This window comes from Cydia pomonella, chromosome 5 (assembly GCF_033807575.1).
Source record: "Cydia pomonella isolate Wapato2018A chromosome 5, ilCydPomo1, whole genome shotgun sequence".
Taxonomy (NCBI): Eukaryota; Metazoa; Arthropoda; class Insecta; order Lepidoptera; family Tortricidae; genus Cydia; species Cydia pomonella.
The window spans coordinates 16130709-16150350 of NC_084707.1; the positions used below are offsets into that span (position 1 = coordinate 16130709).

Consider the following 19642-nt stretch of genomic DNA (forward strand, 5'->3'; position numbering starts at 1 on the left):
GTGGTAAACAGAGGCGGTCTCATCGCTAAAAAGTGATCTCTTGCAGACAACCTATATCAGACAGAATGACTATATTCTGAACCGAATACAAACTAAGCCTATTTCGGTAACATTAATATAGTAATAGTCGCCATCAGATATATCTATGGTTGACTGGTAGAGAATGCCATTTTGGCATTAAGTCCTCCATTGTATAATACTGAATATGCCCATTTTTATAGTGTACTTGCCACAGTAATAAAACTTATGTATGAATTCGTACAAAGTAGTAAGTTATAAAGTGGACCTATCGCGAACATCGAAAATCGAAATCTGCCTTTCTATCGCTCTAGCACATTTTCACTATCTTTGTTTTGTATTTCTTTTGTTTTAAATTATTTATTTGACTTTGTCAGTTTATACTTTACTACTTTTACTCTAGAGTTAAATTTTAATGATATTGAACTCTTCCCTAACTGAAAAAGTATAAAAATAATGTTTCGGAAGAATAAGGCCAAAAATTAGCTCAAAAAATATATAAGGTTCAATTATAGCGATTGTCGCCGTGCCAAGGCTAGAACTAGTCAAAATCTAAACTGTAATAGCTTGGAATTGGTATTTAATTACATTATATTGCACTAGCTTACCTATATATTAAAAAATAGACATAGATATAATGTTTAACGTTTATGGAACTGTGATAAAAAGTGAAATTATTAGAAATAAATTGTCAAAAAATGGTATTTTAAATGTGTATTATTTATTGAAGATTATGTTAAACATTTGTAAATTGATAAATGATAACATGCGTGTTTGCTTCCGTTAATTATTAAGTTTGTGCAAATTTGATAGCCACGAAAAAGAGGGCATTTTAAAAATATGTATGTTATAATATAATTTGAATTGTGATCATACAATTTTTCTTCTGTAACCCGTGACCTATAAGTATTTTTGACATATTTACCGTACTGCGCAGTATATTGTCTTACAAAAACGACGAAGCGCTTTGAGAAAAGGTAGGTAAGTAGTGCCCTTGCACTTCGCTTGGCTCGTCTTGGCAGGGGCACTACCGTGCCCCAAGATTGTATCTGTATAAATAGGTATCTATCTATCTAAAGAACTCTTAAGTAGATGTTTTTTTTTAAATGTGCATTTATAGTGCCTTTAATCGCTTAATGAACAAACAACTCTATTTAAGTTACCAGCACGCGATTATTGCGTGCGATCGCTCATATCAATTACCCCACGCTGCGATATACAAGATTCTTAACATGTACCTAGTCAATGAAACGTAAAGGTCTTGGCTCATCGCCGCAACATTAATGAGATGCGGTATTTAGTATCAAACCTATAATTACGAACGTAGGAAGTAAATGAGTGCAACCAAATCGCTTATTTAAATTAACACATTTACTGCCAGACAACCCACCAGGCGGATTTTTGCTATAGGTGATTAACATTTGCTTTGGGTTTCCAAAAGTAAAGACCACCATTGGCGAGAGAATAAAATACAAATACTTATTCTTAAATAATACAGACATCAACACGAGTAACCGTATTTTCTGCGGATGTAGGTAATAAGAGGGTAAAATATGGTTTCACTCCCAAAAACGCATTTATAGAATAATACCTACTCATAGGGTTCTAAACCAGAGGCTGGTTTTAGAATTTATTTTGACTGCGTATAACAATACCTACCTTATTGAAGCAGAATATATGGAAAGCATAATAATAGAGGTCAGTGAATAATAGTATTTTTCATATAGGCAGGATGTCAGGTGTCATCTTCATGTAATTTGTGACCTAAAAACGCAATGCGCATCGGAGCCATCAAGTTTGAAAAATACTGAAATAAACGCGATACTAAGTGAAAATTGGTAGATGTATGTATGAATCTGATTTATGGTGAATGCTACGTGCTTACTTACTAGTTCGTGCGTGTAATCGTCATGAAATCGATGCATTCATTTCAAAAGAAAATTATAACAAGCCATCAATCAAATGTAGGTATAACGTAAGCTTTAATCCGCCTCGTTAAAATGGCAAACATAGTAATAGTTTCACGTATATAGGTCGCTGTAATCATGACTGTCGCGTTGCTTCACTGACAAATTCACTAGCTACACTTATGTACATAAATATACCAATGCATGATAGGTATTGAAACATCCGTTCCAGATTATGCAAGGTAATAAAAGTGAAGAAAATTCAATTTTCAGCTCATTCACGCGTTATAATAGACGAGTTAAGTTGTCTTAAGTAGTAGCTGATCGGTATAGGATGTGTTTAAAGGTATATCTAGTAGCAAAGCGAACGAAAAATGCACTGTGAAAATGGAACAAGTTTAATTTTTTTATATACATCCATCGAGATAGGTAGGCTATTTTATGTAATACTTTTATTGATAATTTAGTAAAAATTTGGTCTATTTTCACATAGGGTGAAATCACCAAAAGATGACCAGTTAAGCGATTACCCCAACTTTAGATTTTTTTTACATATGTTGTAACTTATTTTTAGCAACTGTATTTTTTTAATATGATTCAGCAAATAATCTAGATTAGAATTTTATTAATCATTCCAAATGCTCATATTGTAATTCAGTGTTTTTATAAAAAATATTACATGATGAAATAGGGCAAAATGCCCAGAAGATGAACACGGTGCCCTATCTCTGAACGTTTTGACCCCAAAAGATGAACCAGTATAAAACCAAAATCAAGTACCCTAATATTGAACGACATGATGCCAATAGATGAACTAGTATAGATAGAGTGTAACTTTACCCCTTTTGATAAATTCTGACCTCTGAGCAATTATAATCGGTAGCGAAAAAATGGTCTATAAAATCGCAGTTTAAATTATTTGTGCCAGAGAGAGAAAAAAAATGCTCTAGGTGGAATTTTACTCCAAGAAGAAAATATGATCCTCAAATAAATTAAAACGACTTAATAAATTAACTTCTACACTTTTTAAATTTGTATTTGTAAATAATATAAAAAAGTAATTAAGCTACCGATTAAAGATATAAAATTCACTTTTTTTTTTTCAATTAAACTTGTTCAGTGTTGAAAATGCTACCCAAAACATGAACGAACAAATTACTTGGTTCAAGTATTGGACACGGTATTGAAGAAATGAACTATCAAAATTAACGCGAAATTCATGTATTGGAATTGAGCCTAAAAGATGAACTAGTAAATTATCATAGTTCATCTTTTAGGGATAAGATTTTTAGTTGAACAGCCCATACTAAAATAAACACTGAGATAACTGGGTTAAATTAAAGAAAGCTTTGTTCATCTTTTGGTAAAAAAAAATCAAGGCCTAGCCAGCTATCAATTTAAAACATAAATTATGCGTCTACCTTTTCTATTCGATTTTATACAAGCATTTGAAAAAACAAGCCCTTGCCCAAATGTTGACCGCCGTTCATCTATTGGCTTAAGCATACAATATTGGAATTTGGAACCATAACTTCAACTGCAAATATTTTAATAAAATGTGCAATTCTTGATAACAAAAACTTTAGAGGAATTAGTCGAGAATCTTTTCTGTGTAAAATCATGTAAGTAAATGCATAATTCAAGTTTATACACAATTACAAGCTTATACTCTAAAGCGCTAATCTTATTAAGATATCCATACAAATGGCGATTTTGGTGTGGAGTGGACCGCGCGTTTGACGACCGCTCTCAGCTACACGCACAGCATAATTGTCTGGGAGTTTAAATGTCAGCCTCGGCAAAGTATTGTCGCGTTAGGAAAAAATACCCTCAGGTGCGTAAAATAATTCAAGATTTAATAATATCGATTTTAAGGCCAAATGTTCATCTTTTGGGGGCCGATCATCTTTTGGTGCCACTACCCTATTACATTTATTATATTAATGTATGATGACGATGAGATTATTTTTATGCAACAAGAGGCTTCACCTGCAATAATTTATGGGGTGAATATATAGGTCATACTGAGCAACTTTTACTATGGGACCAACCTAAAAATCGCAAAAAGAAAATTGGCTGTTTCATAAGAGTACATTTTGGCTCTCTGACCTTGACATTTTCTATGGGAGAGCAAATTTTTTTTTTCGCGATTTCGGGATTGGTCCCATAGTAAAAGTTGCTCAGTGTGACCTATATATTCAGCCTGTAAACTATTTCAGGTGACTAAATAAACAACCTGTATATGTACAGTCAGCGTTTTCCAGACATATCTTTATTTCTATAGTACCTAACATGCCCCTGCACTGTGTACTTTGGCCGTTACTATATTTGATGCTGACTGTACTAATTATGAAATCCATTTACACGATTGACAAAGAATCGAGAGTACAAGATACAAAGAAGCAAAGCTCTTCTGGTATATGTAAAGTTTACCAAACGCATTATTATAATAAATTAGGTACTTGAGTTTGACAACTATTTGCCTATACCTATGCTTCATCTTTATGATGTTTAATGACCAGGATTATCGAATGTCCTATGAAAATAAATAATAAATACACTCTGCAAACCTTACGTTAAGTCGCTAATATTACCTACAACATTTCTAATTCCTATGCAAAGTCTACCCAAACTACCTACTACATACAGGAGGGGCTTTCATTAACTTTTTTTATTTTATAACGTCTTTGTCGTCGTCGCCTTATGTTACATATAAGGTAAAGGGCCCCTGTTGGGTAGTTTAAGGCTCTTGTGAATTTGTATATATTTTTGAATATAACTAAGCATGATAATACCTTGAAAGCTTTTGAGTAAGTTATATTAATTCTTTGGTAGTCATTTAATGTACAAACTATAGACTTTTAGCTAAAACTAATTTTTATATCAACTTATTGAAACTCTTATTTGGCTCCCATTTCGATTAAAATTCAGCTCGGCTCCTAAGTTCGTGAATTCCTGTCCCCTGTTTCGGGATAAAGTTTTCTAGCGTAATTGATGATAATTTCTTGATAATAATCATACATATTTAACGGGCTTACCTACTTTAGTAAGGTCAAGTTAATGATTTTATCTAAATAAATAAAAATATGTTAAATTGAGATCCACTTTAAAACGTTTTCTATACTCGTCGACTTTAATGGTGTTATATATTCAAACTCGTTTTATGACAATTCTAGTATAAATAAAACATATACTTACCGAATTTCGCTCATACGACACTTCATGAAATATATTATTTGTTTTCTAATTCATATTTAAATTACCTTTGTTGTTATATTGACACAAGCAATCAAAATATATCTAGAAAATCCTTCTGTTGATTCGTTAGTGACACGAAACAGGAGACGCACGAAAAATAAATTGACCGCTATTTCGTGAGTCGATATTGCAATTTTAAGGTACTTCTATGCATATATATTCATATTAAATCAATTACTAAGGGACCCACAGAAACACTCTCAAAAACTTTTATTCGAATGGGTATACATTTTCCTTCCTATAAGCTTAACAAGTTAGAGCGCGCACCTTACGGCTACAACAATTGCACGTATACAACACAGCTGATCGCGGCCAATCAGGGAGTATTATTTTGTTAAAAGTCGTGGTTGTAAATGGAAATACGATACGATAGGCTACAAAAAAGACGAGAAAACTTGCGAAATCCTAATAAAATGTACCTAATTCAATATATTTTTACTGAATAGGTACTGGTGTTATATTGCTCACTCAGCCTAATATTAGAATATTCTTGGGGAGTTGAAGAATCCACGCCAAAAAAGGGAGCACATCTCGAAGCAGTTATTGCGCCGTCCGATAATTCCTCCGAAGTTGACTTGAACGAAGACTCTTCGATCTGGCAGTTCTGGCGGCCTTGGAAATTATGGAACTGGGGTAATGATCTGTAAATTGTATGTCACTTGTTATTTTGTAAGTATCTTAATTAAGTAGGCACCTACAGACTGACTAAGTACAGTAGGTGACTAATTAAGTTACTATAGCAAAGAAAATTTGCTTATAATATAGCTAGGCTAAAGGTGTTTTTTTTTGGCTCGATCTTTAATCTCTTAAGCAAAGATTTATCTTAAGAGGAAAGCAGGTATACCTCATACTCGTTTATACAAAAAGAGAAAACGTTTTTTCCACTTCTAAATATTTTCCATTCTCCGTGATTTTTTAGTATGTTAATGACACTATGAAAAACTCCTTTCCTTTTTTTAAAATTTGCAAACCAAAAAAAATTTGTTTTCAAAAAAGGGAAACCTATAATCCTATAATATTATGCTGAATTAATTAATTATGCTGAAGCGGTCGACATCAAAAACAGTGATTTGTTAAGATTTAGTTAGTGGGAAACGTTTTCTCCCGAAATGGAATTTAATAGAAAAAAAAAAAATCGATCAAGCGAGAGTTCGTTTTACTCACGCACCGAGGGTTCCGTACAAACTTGGAATTATGTCGTCTAACTGTAAAGGCGAAAGATTTTTGATCAGAAGTACCTAAACTAATTATAATTGTGTACAGCGCCATCCATCGGCAAATTGTCTAATTTGCGCGATGTAATGCACGTATGTTGGTTTTTCGACGATAATTTACCGATACCGACCGATAATAATTACAAGATAGAGGTCTGATTATATTTTTCCTGTAAAATTTTGTAAATATAGGTACAAATTAAAAACTAAAAATCTATTGATACTTAATTACATAATCACGTATGTGTTGAACTGGTGGAACATTACTGGTTATAGTTGGATATGTTTTATAGCACCGAAAGAAAGAAAATAAAGCGCGTTTCATAAAGTATCTAAACAAACATCAAATTCATGAATAGGGTCCTATGTAACGCGCTAAAATTGTTTTAAACGAGCTCGTTTCTTCTTACTCAGAACGAGAGCCGTCCTTTCAGTTGCTAACCGCATTATTAACATATGAGATATAAACTATTGCACGCACATGAACGTACTCAAAGTACTTCCGTTGATAATTCTTTTACTACGTTTTAACTCGCTCATCGTTGACGGCGCGGCGGTAAAAATTACACCCATTTATTAGTGTTTGCGCCTTCTGTGTTTCTTTTGCTTAACTTGTACCTACTTATTTGCATTTAGATACTACTGTTATTTGTTACTAATATCTTATCTTTTCCAGGTCGCAATTTGATGAACGAAGAATATCATGAAAATGCGAAGAGCAGTTTTGGATACGGCAGACACGGGATGTTCCATCGAGATCAAAAAAGATCTAAGATTAAAAACAAAATAAAATTCCTTGTTAAAATACACCAATTTCAAACTTAACGACATTATCACTTGTCATTAGATTGATGACTATATCTAGATTAAATTGCAGATTGTTGTTAAGCCTACTTTTCCTGTAGAAAGTTGGAGAAGTACCTATTTATTATTTTTGCAATAAAATATAAACTCACTTAAAAATAAGTAGGTAAAGCGATTATTGTCTACTTTTACATTTTCGCTGGTCACTTGCTGCAGAGAATGGTGAAAAAAGGTTATAATAGGAAAAAGGATGATGATGGTTATCATTATTTTGTTCAAATGTATATAGTCCCGTTATTGTCAAAACCAAGTTCAGATGATGGAATCTATGAGGAATCCAGGGAACTCCTCAAATCTTATAGGCATACATATAGCTATTTTAGTATTTTCATCAACAAACCAAGCATTTACATCCAAAACAGTGCCATTTCGTGATTTGGAACTGCTGATGATGACCAGAAAGGGACTCGTTAACAACAAAAATACTTCACTTTCAGCGATTTGTCAGCGATGTTTGTTAAGCAAGTAAGTTCTGAACGAACATTTGTGTTAAGGTCTAGTTCTGATGATAGGTTCCATGAGGTCCAACTCCTCAAATGTTGATGGCTATAGATCCAGACCTTGAAACGCACCCAAGCTTTTTTTAGTAACATGACAATTTGGCCAGACATGAACGAGTCTTGCAGAATAATGCATCACAAATCAGTAATCACTAGTAAGAAAAACTAAAAATGGAAAAATTAATTGTATTTAAAAAAAAACCGACCAAGAGCATGTCGGGCCACGCTCAGTGTAGGGTTCCGTAGTTACTCTTCCGTCACAATAAGCTAAACTGGAGCTTAAAGTATAGTAAATTGTTAACCAAGGGATGAAACGGTACCTTTCACCCGAGTTAAACAAATAGGCAAATTTGCATAATCAGTACCTAATTAAAGTAAGTCTTTTTACTATGAAGGGAAAACTTTTTGCGATAACTCAAAAACAGCTAAACTGATCATGTCCGCTATAGTTTTCATTTAATGTCTTTCTTAAGCTCTACTTCCACGATTTTTTTCATATTTTGTGGACCTATGGTTCAAAAGTTAAAGGGGGGGGGACACATTTTTTTTCTTTCGGAGCGATTATCTCCGAATATATTCACTTTATCAAAAAATGTTTCTTGAAAACCCCTATTACTTCAAAATTAAAAAAAGAAAGACCTTTCCAACGATACCCCACAATCTAGGGTTGAAGCGAAAAAAAAATTTCACCCCCACTTTACGTGTAGGGGAGGTACCCTAAAAAAAATTAAATTTTTAGATTTTATTGTACGACTGTGTCGGCTTTATTGATTTATATATCCATGCCAAATTTCAGCTTTCTAGCACTAACGACCACGGAGCAAAGCCTCGGACAGACAGACGGACATGGCGAAACTATAAGGGTTCCGTTTTATGCCATTTGGCTAGTAAAGTACTTGGAAAGTAAAATGTCATGGAACAGAAACGTTTCACTTTCAGCTCGTTTCATAGAATAAACGATTACCCAGGTTTAGAGCAATTAAATAAATTTTACACTGAGTTACGTAAACGTATGATACGTCTACCTACGTTTTCATAACTGAGTGAAAGATTTTTAAGGACATACGTATAGGATGAAATCTCCATATACCAAAAAGTGTCATCAAAAAAACCTTACATAAGTGGCGCTACAATACCTACAGTACTTTAACAAAAAAATCAAATCATAGACAGCGCACTTCACTCCGTCAATAACGCCTAGGTTCTTAGCTACTCTAGCGCTACTCTGGAGAGATTTGGAACTATTATTTATAGCTGACAGCTGGACACTTTTTCAACAGTTCTACTAGAACGTAGTGTTTATATGCTCCTTGAGTTCTACCATAAGAGATTTCACTCCTATAGACATACGGAGTGGCTGCGCTTATTAAATGGGGAACTCCATCTCTTTCCAGCAAATTGTTTAAAAATCTGAAGAAAATAAAAACCGCCAACAAAATAAAAATTGGTTCTTACCTATATGGTACTTACCTATAATAATTATTCACGTCAAATTGACATATTGTCATTAAGCAAAATAAATATTAAAGGAGCTAATTCCTAGGCATGATTATATTCGTTTTCTATTATTAATATTTAGTGACAGGATGTTTTACGTGGATACCCAAAGGACAACCACGCGGCGGGACAGCTCACTCATAACTACCGCTAGAACTTCTCCAGACCGAGATTCCCTATTGACCATCCGTGGACACTCTAGCGCACATCTTGGCAGCGACCATGGCAATCTCGCCACAACCGTTCGTCCAAAGGGCTCCGTACAGAAGGAACTAGTAACTTTACTCTTTGAGTCGATGCTTAAACATATTGTAGAATCTTGGGAGGTTATTGAACCGGAAAAACTTAACTCGGAAATAGAAAAGACGTTTAGTGAAGTCACTCTTTTCTCTGCTAAAAAGAAAGGAAAAGAACAACCAGGTAAAGCTTTAATTACACATATGTGTAAGATTGGAGTCAAGTCCCCAAATTAGTTATGGTAGGTGATGTGCCTAAAATTGTATATGATACTTGTAATTAGGTTAGCTGGAAATTTCGATTATAGGGTTAAGTTCATCCCCTTTACACCTTAATAGTCTGAATGTCAATAAACTTTGTCTGAGATGCGCACCAATCATGAAGACGATCGTCAAGGTCGTCTCAAAAGAGATATCGAAACGATAAAAAATAGTTGAATTAGAATCGACCTCTTACTCTAAGTTGTATTCGGGTAATTCCGAATGAAGATTGTAAAATGTTTATTGTAGACTTAGATAATGTGTGTAGATACACGAGATAACACATTCCAGTGCAACAAAATACATTTAAGATAATATATACCAGTATATTGTCATAAAAAATGTATTTAATTTACATACTTATCATTCTCTTTTTTTCTAGCAAAAGTGGCCAAATCTAAAATCAACAGGTCGAAGTCGGGTTCGGTTCCGGTACAGTATTCATAAATAAAGCTTTTAATTTTACTAGCCCAGTTAGAAGGTTAATAGGGAGAGTCAGACAAAGATAAGTTGGCAGCGATTTTGACAGCCCAGACAGTGCTAGTGTTATTTTAAACGTCAAAAGTCTATGAAATTATGACGCTTACTTAACACTTGTACAGGATGAGCTATCAAAATCGCTGCCATTTTAGCTTGGTCTGAGTCTATGTACAGTCACGTCTGAAAATATCTATACAGAAAAAATTACAAAAATATGTATACACGATCTTACTGCCGGTATATTAAGGTAGTGTATACATACATATGTTTGGTACTTGGTCCGTATCGATATTTTCAGACGTGACCGTACCTATAGATAGATCGTGTCATTCACGATCACGACGTCGCGACGTCATGATGCGACGCGTCGCATGCCTTGACTCGTAATGTCATGTAATTAAAGGTGATTTGATAAATCTGCGCGTCACCGTGTATGCTGGTTCCGGTCAAATCATAGAAACTAACTTATAACCATTTCCTGACATTTATTTTCGATAGATAGGTTTTAAATTTGGTGGTCAATGATAACATCCGAATTATCTGAAAATGAAGACTGAATAGATAGGAACTATCTACCATAAAACAACGCAACCTCTTTTAATAGTTTGGCCTTTCAAAACTCGAAAATCAATTGCGTGTCTATGTGAACAGCATGTTCGTACAGTGATCATCAGGGCCCGTACATTTCATGCCATTGACGGAAAAATGACGTCACGCTACATAGAGTATGATTCCAATTAGTTTTTTAGCAATAAGTAATCATGTCAACCTCTTTAGTTAACTGATATAGATACTTGACAATCAGTACAGAAACGTTTGACTAACTTTCATCTTACTGTCACGCAACAAAATAATAAATTGTTAGTAAATAATATATATTTTTGATTTTTAGCTGTATTTTTTATGCGTCAAGATGTTAGTTATCAAAATTTGTAGTGTTATGAAAAAACTGTCTGTATGTGAAATTACGTCATTTTTACGTAAACGGCATGAAATGTACGGGCCCTGGTGATCATCAAAAATAGCGGATCAGACTATGCTTCAAAAGTATCTACCACAGATAATTTTGAACGCGAATATATATATATATATATATATCTTATTGGAAGAGTATAATATATATGTATATATATTCTAGGATGATAGATACTTTTGGCGCGTTGATTCATCTCCTACTATTTGCTGACTGTATAGTTCGGGTCATCCACGATGACGCGTAGATTTTTCAAATCTAACCTTTAATAACATAACAATATGAGTCAAGGCACGCGTCTTCGTGAATGACACGATCTATACACTCGTCAGTGTAAGTAAGTTGTTTAGGGCTGGCTCATCTGGTTTTAATAGAATCGTCTCAATGAATGTAGACTATTGAAATGAAAGTTTAGTCGGCGATGGATAAACGTTTGAATCATAAATGTAAGTTTTGACAAAAAAAAATTATGTATTTCTATAAGATATTTAATAAACTTAAGATTAATGAACACATGCTTCAGATAGAGCCAGTAGCGTTCGTACCGTGGTGGTCAGGGCCGGACGAGCGTGCTGTCATACGCTTCAAAAACGGAAACCTGTACGAAGGCAACATTTCTATGAAGTGCATGCATGGTGATGGGCGTTTCCAGTGGGCCGACGGCACAGTTTACTTGGTAAGTGGTATCCAGAATGAGAAATATTCTGTCATTTGGGAGTAAGATTTCAATTTGACTTTCTGTTATTAAGGCGCTGCGGGTTCAGGTTCTACTTTCACTCTCATTGCGTGAGCGGGACGGTGTGCGTGCCCGCGGGATCGCGGATAACATTGTTTTGAATTGTTATTTTTAATTAGTTTAAACAAAATAAAAATCGATGAGTTCGATTCAAAATAAAATTGCGCATTTTGAAAAGTAACTTTTATATTTTTAGGTTTTGTGCAATAACTATTATAATTTTTATAACATAAAATTTTAGACCTTCATGATTTTTGTCCATTGAGCTAGAGTTGTTTAATAAAGTTTCAAATCGATGATGTTACTAGAGAAAGGTCTCGATATTGCAAGTCATATTTTTTGGCAACCGTATTATGATCTAATAAAGCGCAAAGATTTTTCAAAAACTCCGCTGGCTGAATCTACGGCACCTTAACCGAATTTAATTTTCCTGAATCATGGAATATTTATCCAAACCACTCTTAGTTTTGGTACTTCATCTAATTTATATCCACTTTAGTCAAGTTTGTCGGATTTGTTATTTATATTAATAATGAATAGGGCCGCTATTCGAAGAATGCAATACAGAAAAGATAAGAGAACGATAAGTTCTGGTTTAGATAAGTTCTCAATTAGATATCGTTTGTATGTCGTATAATTGACAGAAGCAGCACGATTCGGGCGACCAATGTCACTTTGACGTTAGAAATATCTTTAAAAGATCTTATTTAGATCTAGCTAGTTATTGTTTTAGTTACCAAACTGAGTTTTTGCAAAAGCATTCTGCTACGCAGCTTGCTACGGCGTAGCGCTACGAAATGATTCGCATAATCCGGGCTTTCGAAGTTAGCCCATTGCACCTTACTTACTGAAATTTGTAAACGCAAGCATCCGAAATGCAAGTTCCGAACAGTTTCAGGCTGAGGGAGCGGAATGGTATGCCTTCTGTTTACGGAGCGTACTGGAGTGTGAGAGGCGGGCAAGCAGATTCGTCCCTCGCGATCTTAAGAGTTAATTGTATTTTGATTTTTATACTAAGTATAACTACTTAGTTCAATTAACCACTCCATTGTTTTAGGGTCAGTTCAAAAACAACGAAATGGTCGGTAAAGGATTTATCCAGTGGAAAAACGACACGTGGTACGAGGGCGAGTTCGCGTGTAACCTGCGGCACGGGCGCGGATTGTACGTGGACTCCCGCTCGCAGGGCTTCTACGTGGGCGGCTGGCACCTGGGCACCAAGCACGGCATCGGCGCCATTCACTACCCGGGCCGTCGCACTAACTCGTACGACGGGCAGTGGGATCATGTAAGTGTACAGAAATATGTGTGTTTTGACATTTAACGTCGCGCGGTCTTGTGAAGAACGCTAGTTGGCTGTTAACCCATTGAGCTCTATATAATCATGACACAATATGTCGTTACGCGTCTACGATTCATTTTCGCTGCATACCTGGAGGTCTATTCAGATTGTGATGTCAGTGTTCTTGAAAAACTATTATGCTATACTATGCCTACGATTTGAGTCCAGGAGGTCGATTCTAATTTAACAATTTGTTATAGTTCTGATCTTGATACGTTGCAACCATGCCACAGCTCGCAGTAATAAATCTTTATTCACTTAAAAACCTAACACAGTATAGAGTGTCGATATTATGTTATACTAGATACAGAAAAGCTTATAATTAGGTTTGTAATGGTTTCACCTGGGTCCAGCTTTTTCTCCCGAACTAGGTCAGAGCCTGTGACTCGGGAGTCAGCGATTCCTCCGCTAAAGGCGCACCACACGTGAACCAATAAGTGCGAGCGAAAGGCCAAATGACACGGCAATCAATCAGTGTGAGCTGTTGTCAGGTATTGTCAAAACAAGAAGAAACCTTACCTTACCATATTTTCAAATCAGAATCGGGCTCTTGGTATATTTTTTTTAGTCAAGCAACGCTACTTGTGCTACGCCTATGTCGCGCGCGCCAATTGGCGTGAGCGATCGTCAAGGTCGTTTCATATACCTTAATCAGCATCGAAAACAAGTTTAATTAAAACCGGATCTGCATGGCTGGAGCTACAAAGTTTATCATAACTTATGTCTGCTTTATAGCACTCGTGTCCAACATGCAAAAACAATAGCATGGAATATGGGGCACTTTAAGCGAAAATTTCCACCCCTTTTATATTTTATGTCCTTTATAAAGACTACTATACGAGCGGTTCTACTTTTTAGATCGACAAGTTTAAGGATAATGCGACGAAGCAAAAATTGTACGATACTATAATATATAGTCGTGCTTATTATGAAACAAAAACTGCACTTTAAGATGGACGCAAGCCGCTTTGCATGGTGATAGTAGACACCAAAGTAGTTGATTTTTCCCGAAGCACCCAAATATTCACCCCTTAGAAGCCGAGGTCTAGCGAGATCTGTTAGAAAAAAAGATTCCACAAGTTAATAGTACATTATGATACAAGTGTGCTAAGTTGGTCAATACACACGAGGCGATATTGTGTGCGCGCGAGCTGTAAGCGAGCGCGCAATAAGAAAGCCGATGTGGGTAATAATGACCAATGCACACGCGTTTCATACGACATTTTTCAACACACTTGGAGGAAAAAACAAAACTTATAAGTAAATATTTTTTTTTGTCAAAACAGTAAAAGTACAATTTTCAAAATGGTGGCTTACAGTTTTACCATCAAATAATTGCACCAAAGCGAGCTGGGCTTGTCGGCACTTATTCGCCAGTTCATTGAAGTAAGCTACCAACACGTTTTCCAAGAAATACTGGGCGTTTTTGCTGATTTTCCATTGAATAAAAGTTTCATATGCTGCCAATTATTTTTCACCCGATTTTGATGGTAAAAGGCTATCGTTCTCGGTTCTTGCCTCTATTAGTAGTACTGGCAGCGTTCTTAATTTTCAATGCTTGAAAATGACATTTTCGTCAATATATAAACTAAAAACATGCAAAACTATTCCGATTTTATGACAAATACGGAAAATGTCTGGCGCGATCTTTTCTTTTTACGCACGATGCGCGCGCAAGGCAAAGGCACGAACGGAATCGACAAACAGCCAATAAAAAATATGTAAAAAAGGTAATATATTCTATTCGACGGATGGAAATCAAATCGATACAATGTTATGTTTCGGTTCATTAATATAATTTACGATATAATTTAATCTATAAATTATGTTTGGTGTGATAAAACCTCTTTGAACTAACATTTGAAACCTACTAGTAGTTGATTAAAAAAAGTATTACTCGACCAAATTAAGAAGGCTCCGTTTCCATGCATATTATTAGCAATCAGTTACCTTCTTAGCTCAGTCGGATAATACACTGAAAAAGCACGCGTGTTTAATATCTAGGATTATGGGCCAAAAATCGGTGGAATAAAAACGTCGTTTTGAGCAAGTGCGTTGAAAAAGTAAAAATAATATTATATAATTTGAAAGAAAATCACTTAATTTAACGTAAAAAAATCTCTTCAAACAATATTAGTGTGAAATCATTAAAAACCTATTTTTCTTCTTTTGCGCTTCATTCTTGCAAATAATGTCTTCGACTTATAAGTATTTTATGATAGAATAAAATATATTTCTTAAGTCGGCCTTCTATTTCTTCATGAATTCTTTTAGCAGGGTCTTGACCTAAATAAAGGCCTAAGAATAAGTTTCTAATATAGTATGCCGTTCATTAAACTATTTATTTGAATACAGACTAGCAGTAGCGTCATGTTAAGAAGAAATGTTTTTCCAACCAGAATGTAAGACATGGAGTTGGATCACGCGAATACTGCCTTGATAGTGGCTACCAAGGAGATTGGGACGCTTACACGAGAGAGGGGAAAGGTTTGATGTTATGGCCTAACCATGATGTAAGTTTATCGCAGTACATACAGTCAGACCAAGCTAACTTGGCAGTGATTTTAATAGCACATAATGTGCAAACTTGGTCTGACTACCATAACTTAATAAATATTATTGATTTCGGGGTAGGTACCTTGACTTATTACTGTAGCAATATTGTTTTATCCTACTTGCCTACCATGTATCTAATATCTATACACGGTGTTCACGAGGAACCCGAAGTATTTTAACGGTGTATTCCTGATAGTGATGGGTATCTACCCGGCTAAATAACCGAGAGCGGGTATTTACCAAATTTCAAATCGTTAGCTTAAGTGGTTCTCGAGTTATTTAGTTATGTGATAGACAGACAGGTAGACAGACGGACGGACGAACGGAAAGAGTCGCACCATAAGGATTCCTTTTGTACCTTTTTGGTACGGAACCCTAAAAAGTAACATTCATTCATACCAGGAGCGTTTACTATTTATATACTTAACTACAAATACATTTTAAAAGCCGAAAAAAAAATTTGCTAAAATTACCTAAACTTATCCGGTTCCGTCTCCAAAGGGTAAAACGGGGCCCTATTTATTACTAAGACAAGAAAAAAGGAGTGTAGGTACACGTACAGGTTATTAAAGGGCGTCCATGGCCTACGGTGATTGCTTACCATCAGGAGGGCCGTATGCTTGTATGCCACTTTGCCACCGACGACGTGGTAAGTATATAGAAAATTATAATTAATGCCAATGACGTTACCTAACATTTAATTTTAATACTATTTTACAGTTCTATAGCGGTGATTGGAGAAACAACGTTATGAGTGGTTTCGGTATTTACATCTGGAATATGTACTGCAACAACTCGATGTCTATGCCGTCGATTAATATCTATCGTGGCGAATGGTACAAGGGCAAACGCCATGGCTACGGCGTCCTGAACTTCGGTTATGGTCTGGGTTCACATTACAAAGGCGAGTTTAAAGATAACTTAAAGCATGGAACCGGTAAATTAGTCACCAATACTGGTCAGATCTTTCGACATAAAGCGTTGTTTATTGATGATAACCTCGGGCCCCATGAGGCCGAAAATGAATGCGAACAGCACTGCTGCGCCCAAACACTTCGGAGTCCTCATCCTAAATTACCTCAAGTCCAGAAAACGATTGAATTTAACATAAATGACTCCAGCGTTGGTCTGATTTATCACGTTCATCAGGCTTTAAAGAATATTGATCGAGAATCCGAAATAAGAGCGGCTATCATCACTAACTTCATGGAGAACAACAAATATTATTTTGAATTATATTGCAATACAACTGTTAAACGCAAAGATGAAACGCCAGAAGAAGCAAACTTGAATATCGAAGATTTGATAACTTTTGAGGAAACGTCTCTTCGCAAAGCTTTAAGATGTTATCAAACAGAACTAAGGAAAATTTATTTACAATATGCAAAGATATGTAATACAGAAGAGATAAGTTTTACTCCAAATCTTATCCGCTTGTATCTTTGGCAGCTGTATTTTGATTGCAGGATTCATGAAAAAGGTTTAACGCTAGTCCAAATAGATAATATATTCTTCAATAACCCTGAATGGATCGCTCGATCGCCCCACAACCCATTTGAAAAAATACACTTTTGGCAATTTCAGCATAGCCTTATTACTGTTGCAAGCAAGTTGTACGCCCAAACAACATTTCCAGGACCAAAACCAGATACGATTTTAGCTAGTGCGTTTAGAACGTTCATGGATAAAGATGTTTTGCCATGTTCAGATTGCCATAAAGGTACCTATGTATTTTATAACAAGTCCTAAGAGCAGAATAGTTTGAAATTAAACTTGTAGGGTATGTATCTCTAAGTTACTCGTTCCAATTCAATACCCCTTAGAGGACTCTGACGAGGCATCTGCTTGACATGTTAGTGTGACGGTTTTTGTTGTATTTTACAGGTCACCTTGTGAACGGCTCCGGCGTATACGTGCCCCTGAAAGCCTTATACGCGCTGTACCGCAGCCTGGGTGAGCCACACACTGTCCGCACGTTTCTGTGTGCGGCGCTACGCCCCCACCATGACGTAGAGCACCCGCAGCCGCCTATGGTCGAAGCGCCCGATGAATGCCTTCCGGTTGGACGCAACGGCTACGTTTTTGAAGATGATATGATATTCACCCTTGGTACGTTATTTTATCTAACCAAATGGAATAGATTTGCACAGTTTAGTTGGGCTAAACTAAATAAAAAGATGGTAAATACCGAAAGAAGCACCTAAAAGAAGTTTTCTTGTTCGCAGAAGGAGATATAAAAAATATTACGGATGCAGATTCAAATGGCAACACACAGCTAAAGCTTTTTAATTTTGGCAACCTGTCCTGCAAAATGATTATAAAAATATTTGGTAGAATATTTCCAAATGTTTTTGAGAACAATCACGTATTGAATTTGGATGTTCAAATAACGTTTTACGAGTTCCTTGAAGCGTTCATCTCTTGTGCCGAGGAGAGCATTCGGCTGAAAGAAGAACAGTTTAAAGACGCCGCCGCGCAAACTACCTTCATTCCGTTCGAAAAGATGTAATTTAACCCAGATGTAGAGGATCTTCGTGATGAGAGCGTAAGAAGTGATGGATTGATAAAATATTGAACACGTCAAGTGTATTTATTGGTCTAAACATGCGTATATTAGACCTTAATGTACGATTCCCACAAACCGGCTAGAGTCGGGCCGTACCGGAGCGCATTTTAATGTGCCTATACATTATGTATGGCGGAAGCGATGGAGTCCGTCCGGAGCCGGTCGCGTTTGCGAGGAGCCGACCGGCTTGTGGCCGTACAAATGAGAAACGCGCGCTGATTCCCGTTATTACCGAAAATCCCGGGAGTACCGGGAATTCAATTTTGAAATCCCGGTTCTTTGCTTGGCTCTAAATATCGGAAATCCCGGTACTTTTGGTACTAGTATTTCCCGGGAGCAAACCCTATTTTGGACCCTTACGTAACTCAAAAGATATTAAACATAAACATATGAAAATTGATTAATTTATTAAGACCCTTCATATTAACTAGAACCCCAAATTCTATGAATATACCTCAATCGTTTATTAAGATCCAAAAATCTAAACATCCAAAAATCTTTTCAGAAATGATTTAAAGTCGGTTCAGAAATGACGGAGTTATGAAGTAACAAACATTAAAAACAAGAACATACACACCGAATTGATAACAAAGGAGGAGCCTTTTGAAATCTTGAAGTCGAGTCTAAGACAACAGGAAACACCTAAAATTTTAAATAATTCCTAATTTTTGTACTATATTGTACCCACTAGTGACCCGCCCCTTCTTTGCACGGGTTATAGTACACAAAACCTTTAAAAAAATACTTACACCCAAACCTACCTCAAGAATCACTCTATTGACTGAAAACCGCATGAAATTCCGTAACCAAATTTTGGGTGTAAGTTGGTATGGAGAATCAATAAACGATGAACCGATTTAGATGAAATTTGATATTGATATAGTTTGAGTTGTGGGAAAGGCATAATATATAATCGTTTTCATCCCCGAAGTCATCCTGTAAGGGTGTAAATTGGGGGTGGAAGTTTATAAAGGGAATCAATATTCTCTTACGATTTTTATCATTTATCTTTTTGTAAGAAATAAATAAAGTTTAAGCATTTTTAACTAAGGTAGTCATTCTTTTAGGGGGTGAAAAGAGGGTAGAAGTTTGAATGGGGAATCAATAAAAAGCAGATTGCAGAAAAAGTAAGCTACTCAATTTACAAATTCCACGCAAGTCGTAGACAAACGCCTAGTATCTATATAATATAAATAATTATAACCCTAGGCAAATTAAATCTTAGGTACAATGA

General features: G+C 35.7%; 1 protein-coding gene across 1 annotated transcript; it reads left to right on the forward strand.

Moving 5' to 3' along the window:
• Positions 1-196: 196 nt before the first annotated feature.
• On the forward strand, positions 197-19567 carry LOC133517828 (radial spoke head 10 homolog B-like). The gene is made up of 11 exons (XM_061851274.1): positions 197-2354; positions 5630-5816; positions 7074-9678; positions 10138-10187; positions 11732-11884; positions 13002-13232; positions 15686-15799; positions 16563-17562; positions 17727-17951; positions 18068-18387; positions 18914-19567. The coding sequence occupies exons 3-10, from the start codon at positions 9348-9350 to the stop codon at positions 18349-18351; spliced, it is 2388 nt and encodes a 795-aa protein (XP_061707258.1). The 5' UTR covers positions 197-2354; positions 5630-5816; positions 7074-9347; the 3' UTR covers positions 18352-18387; positions 18914-19567.
• Positions 19568-19642: the final 75 nt, after the last annotated feature.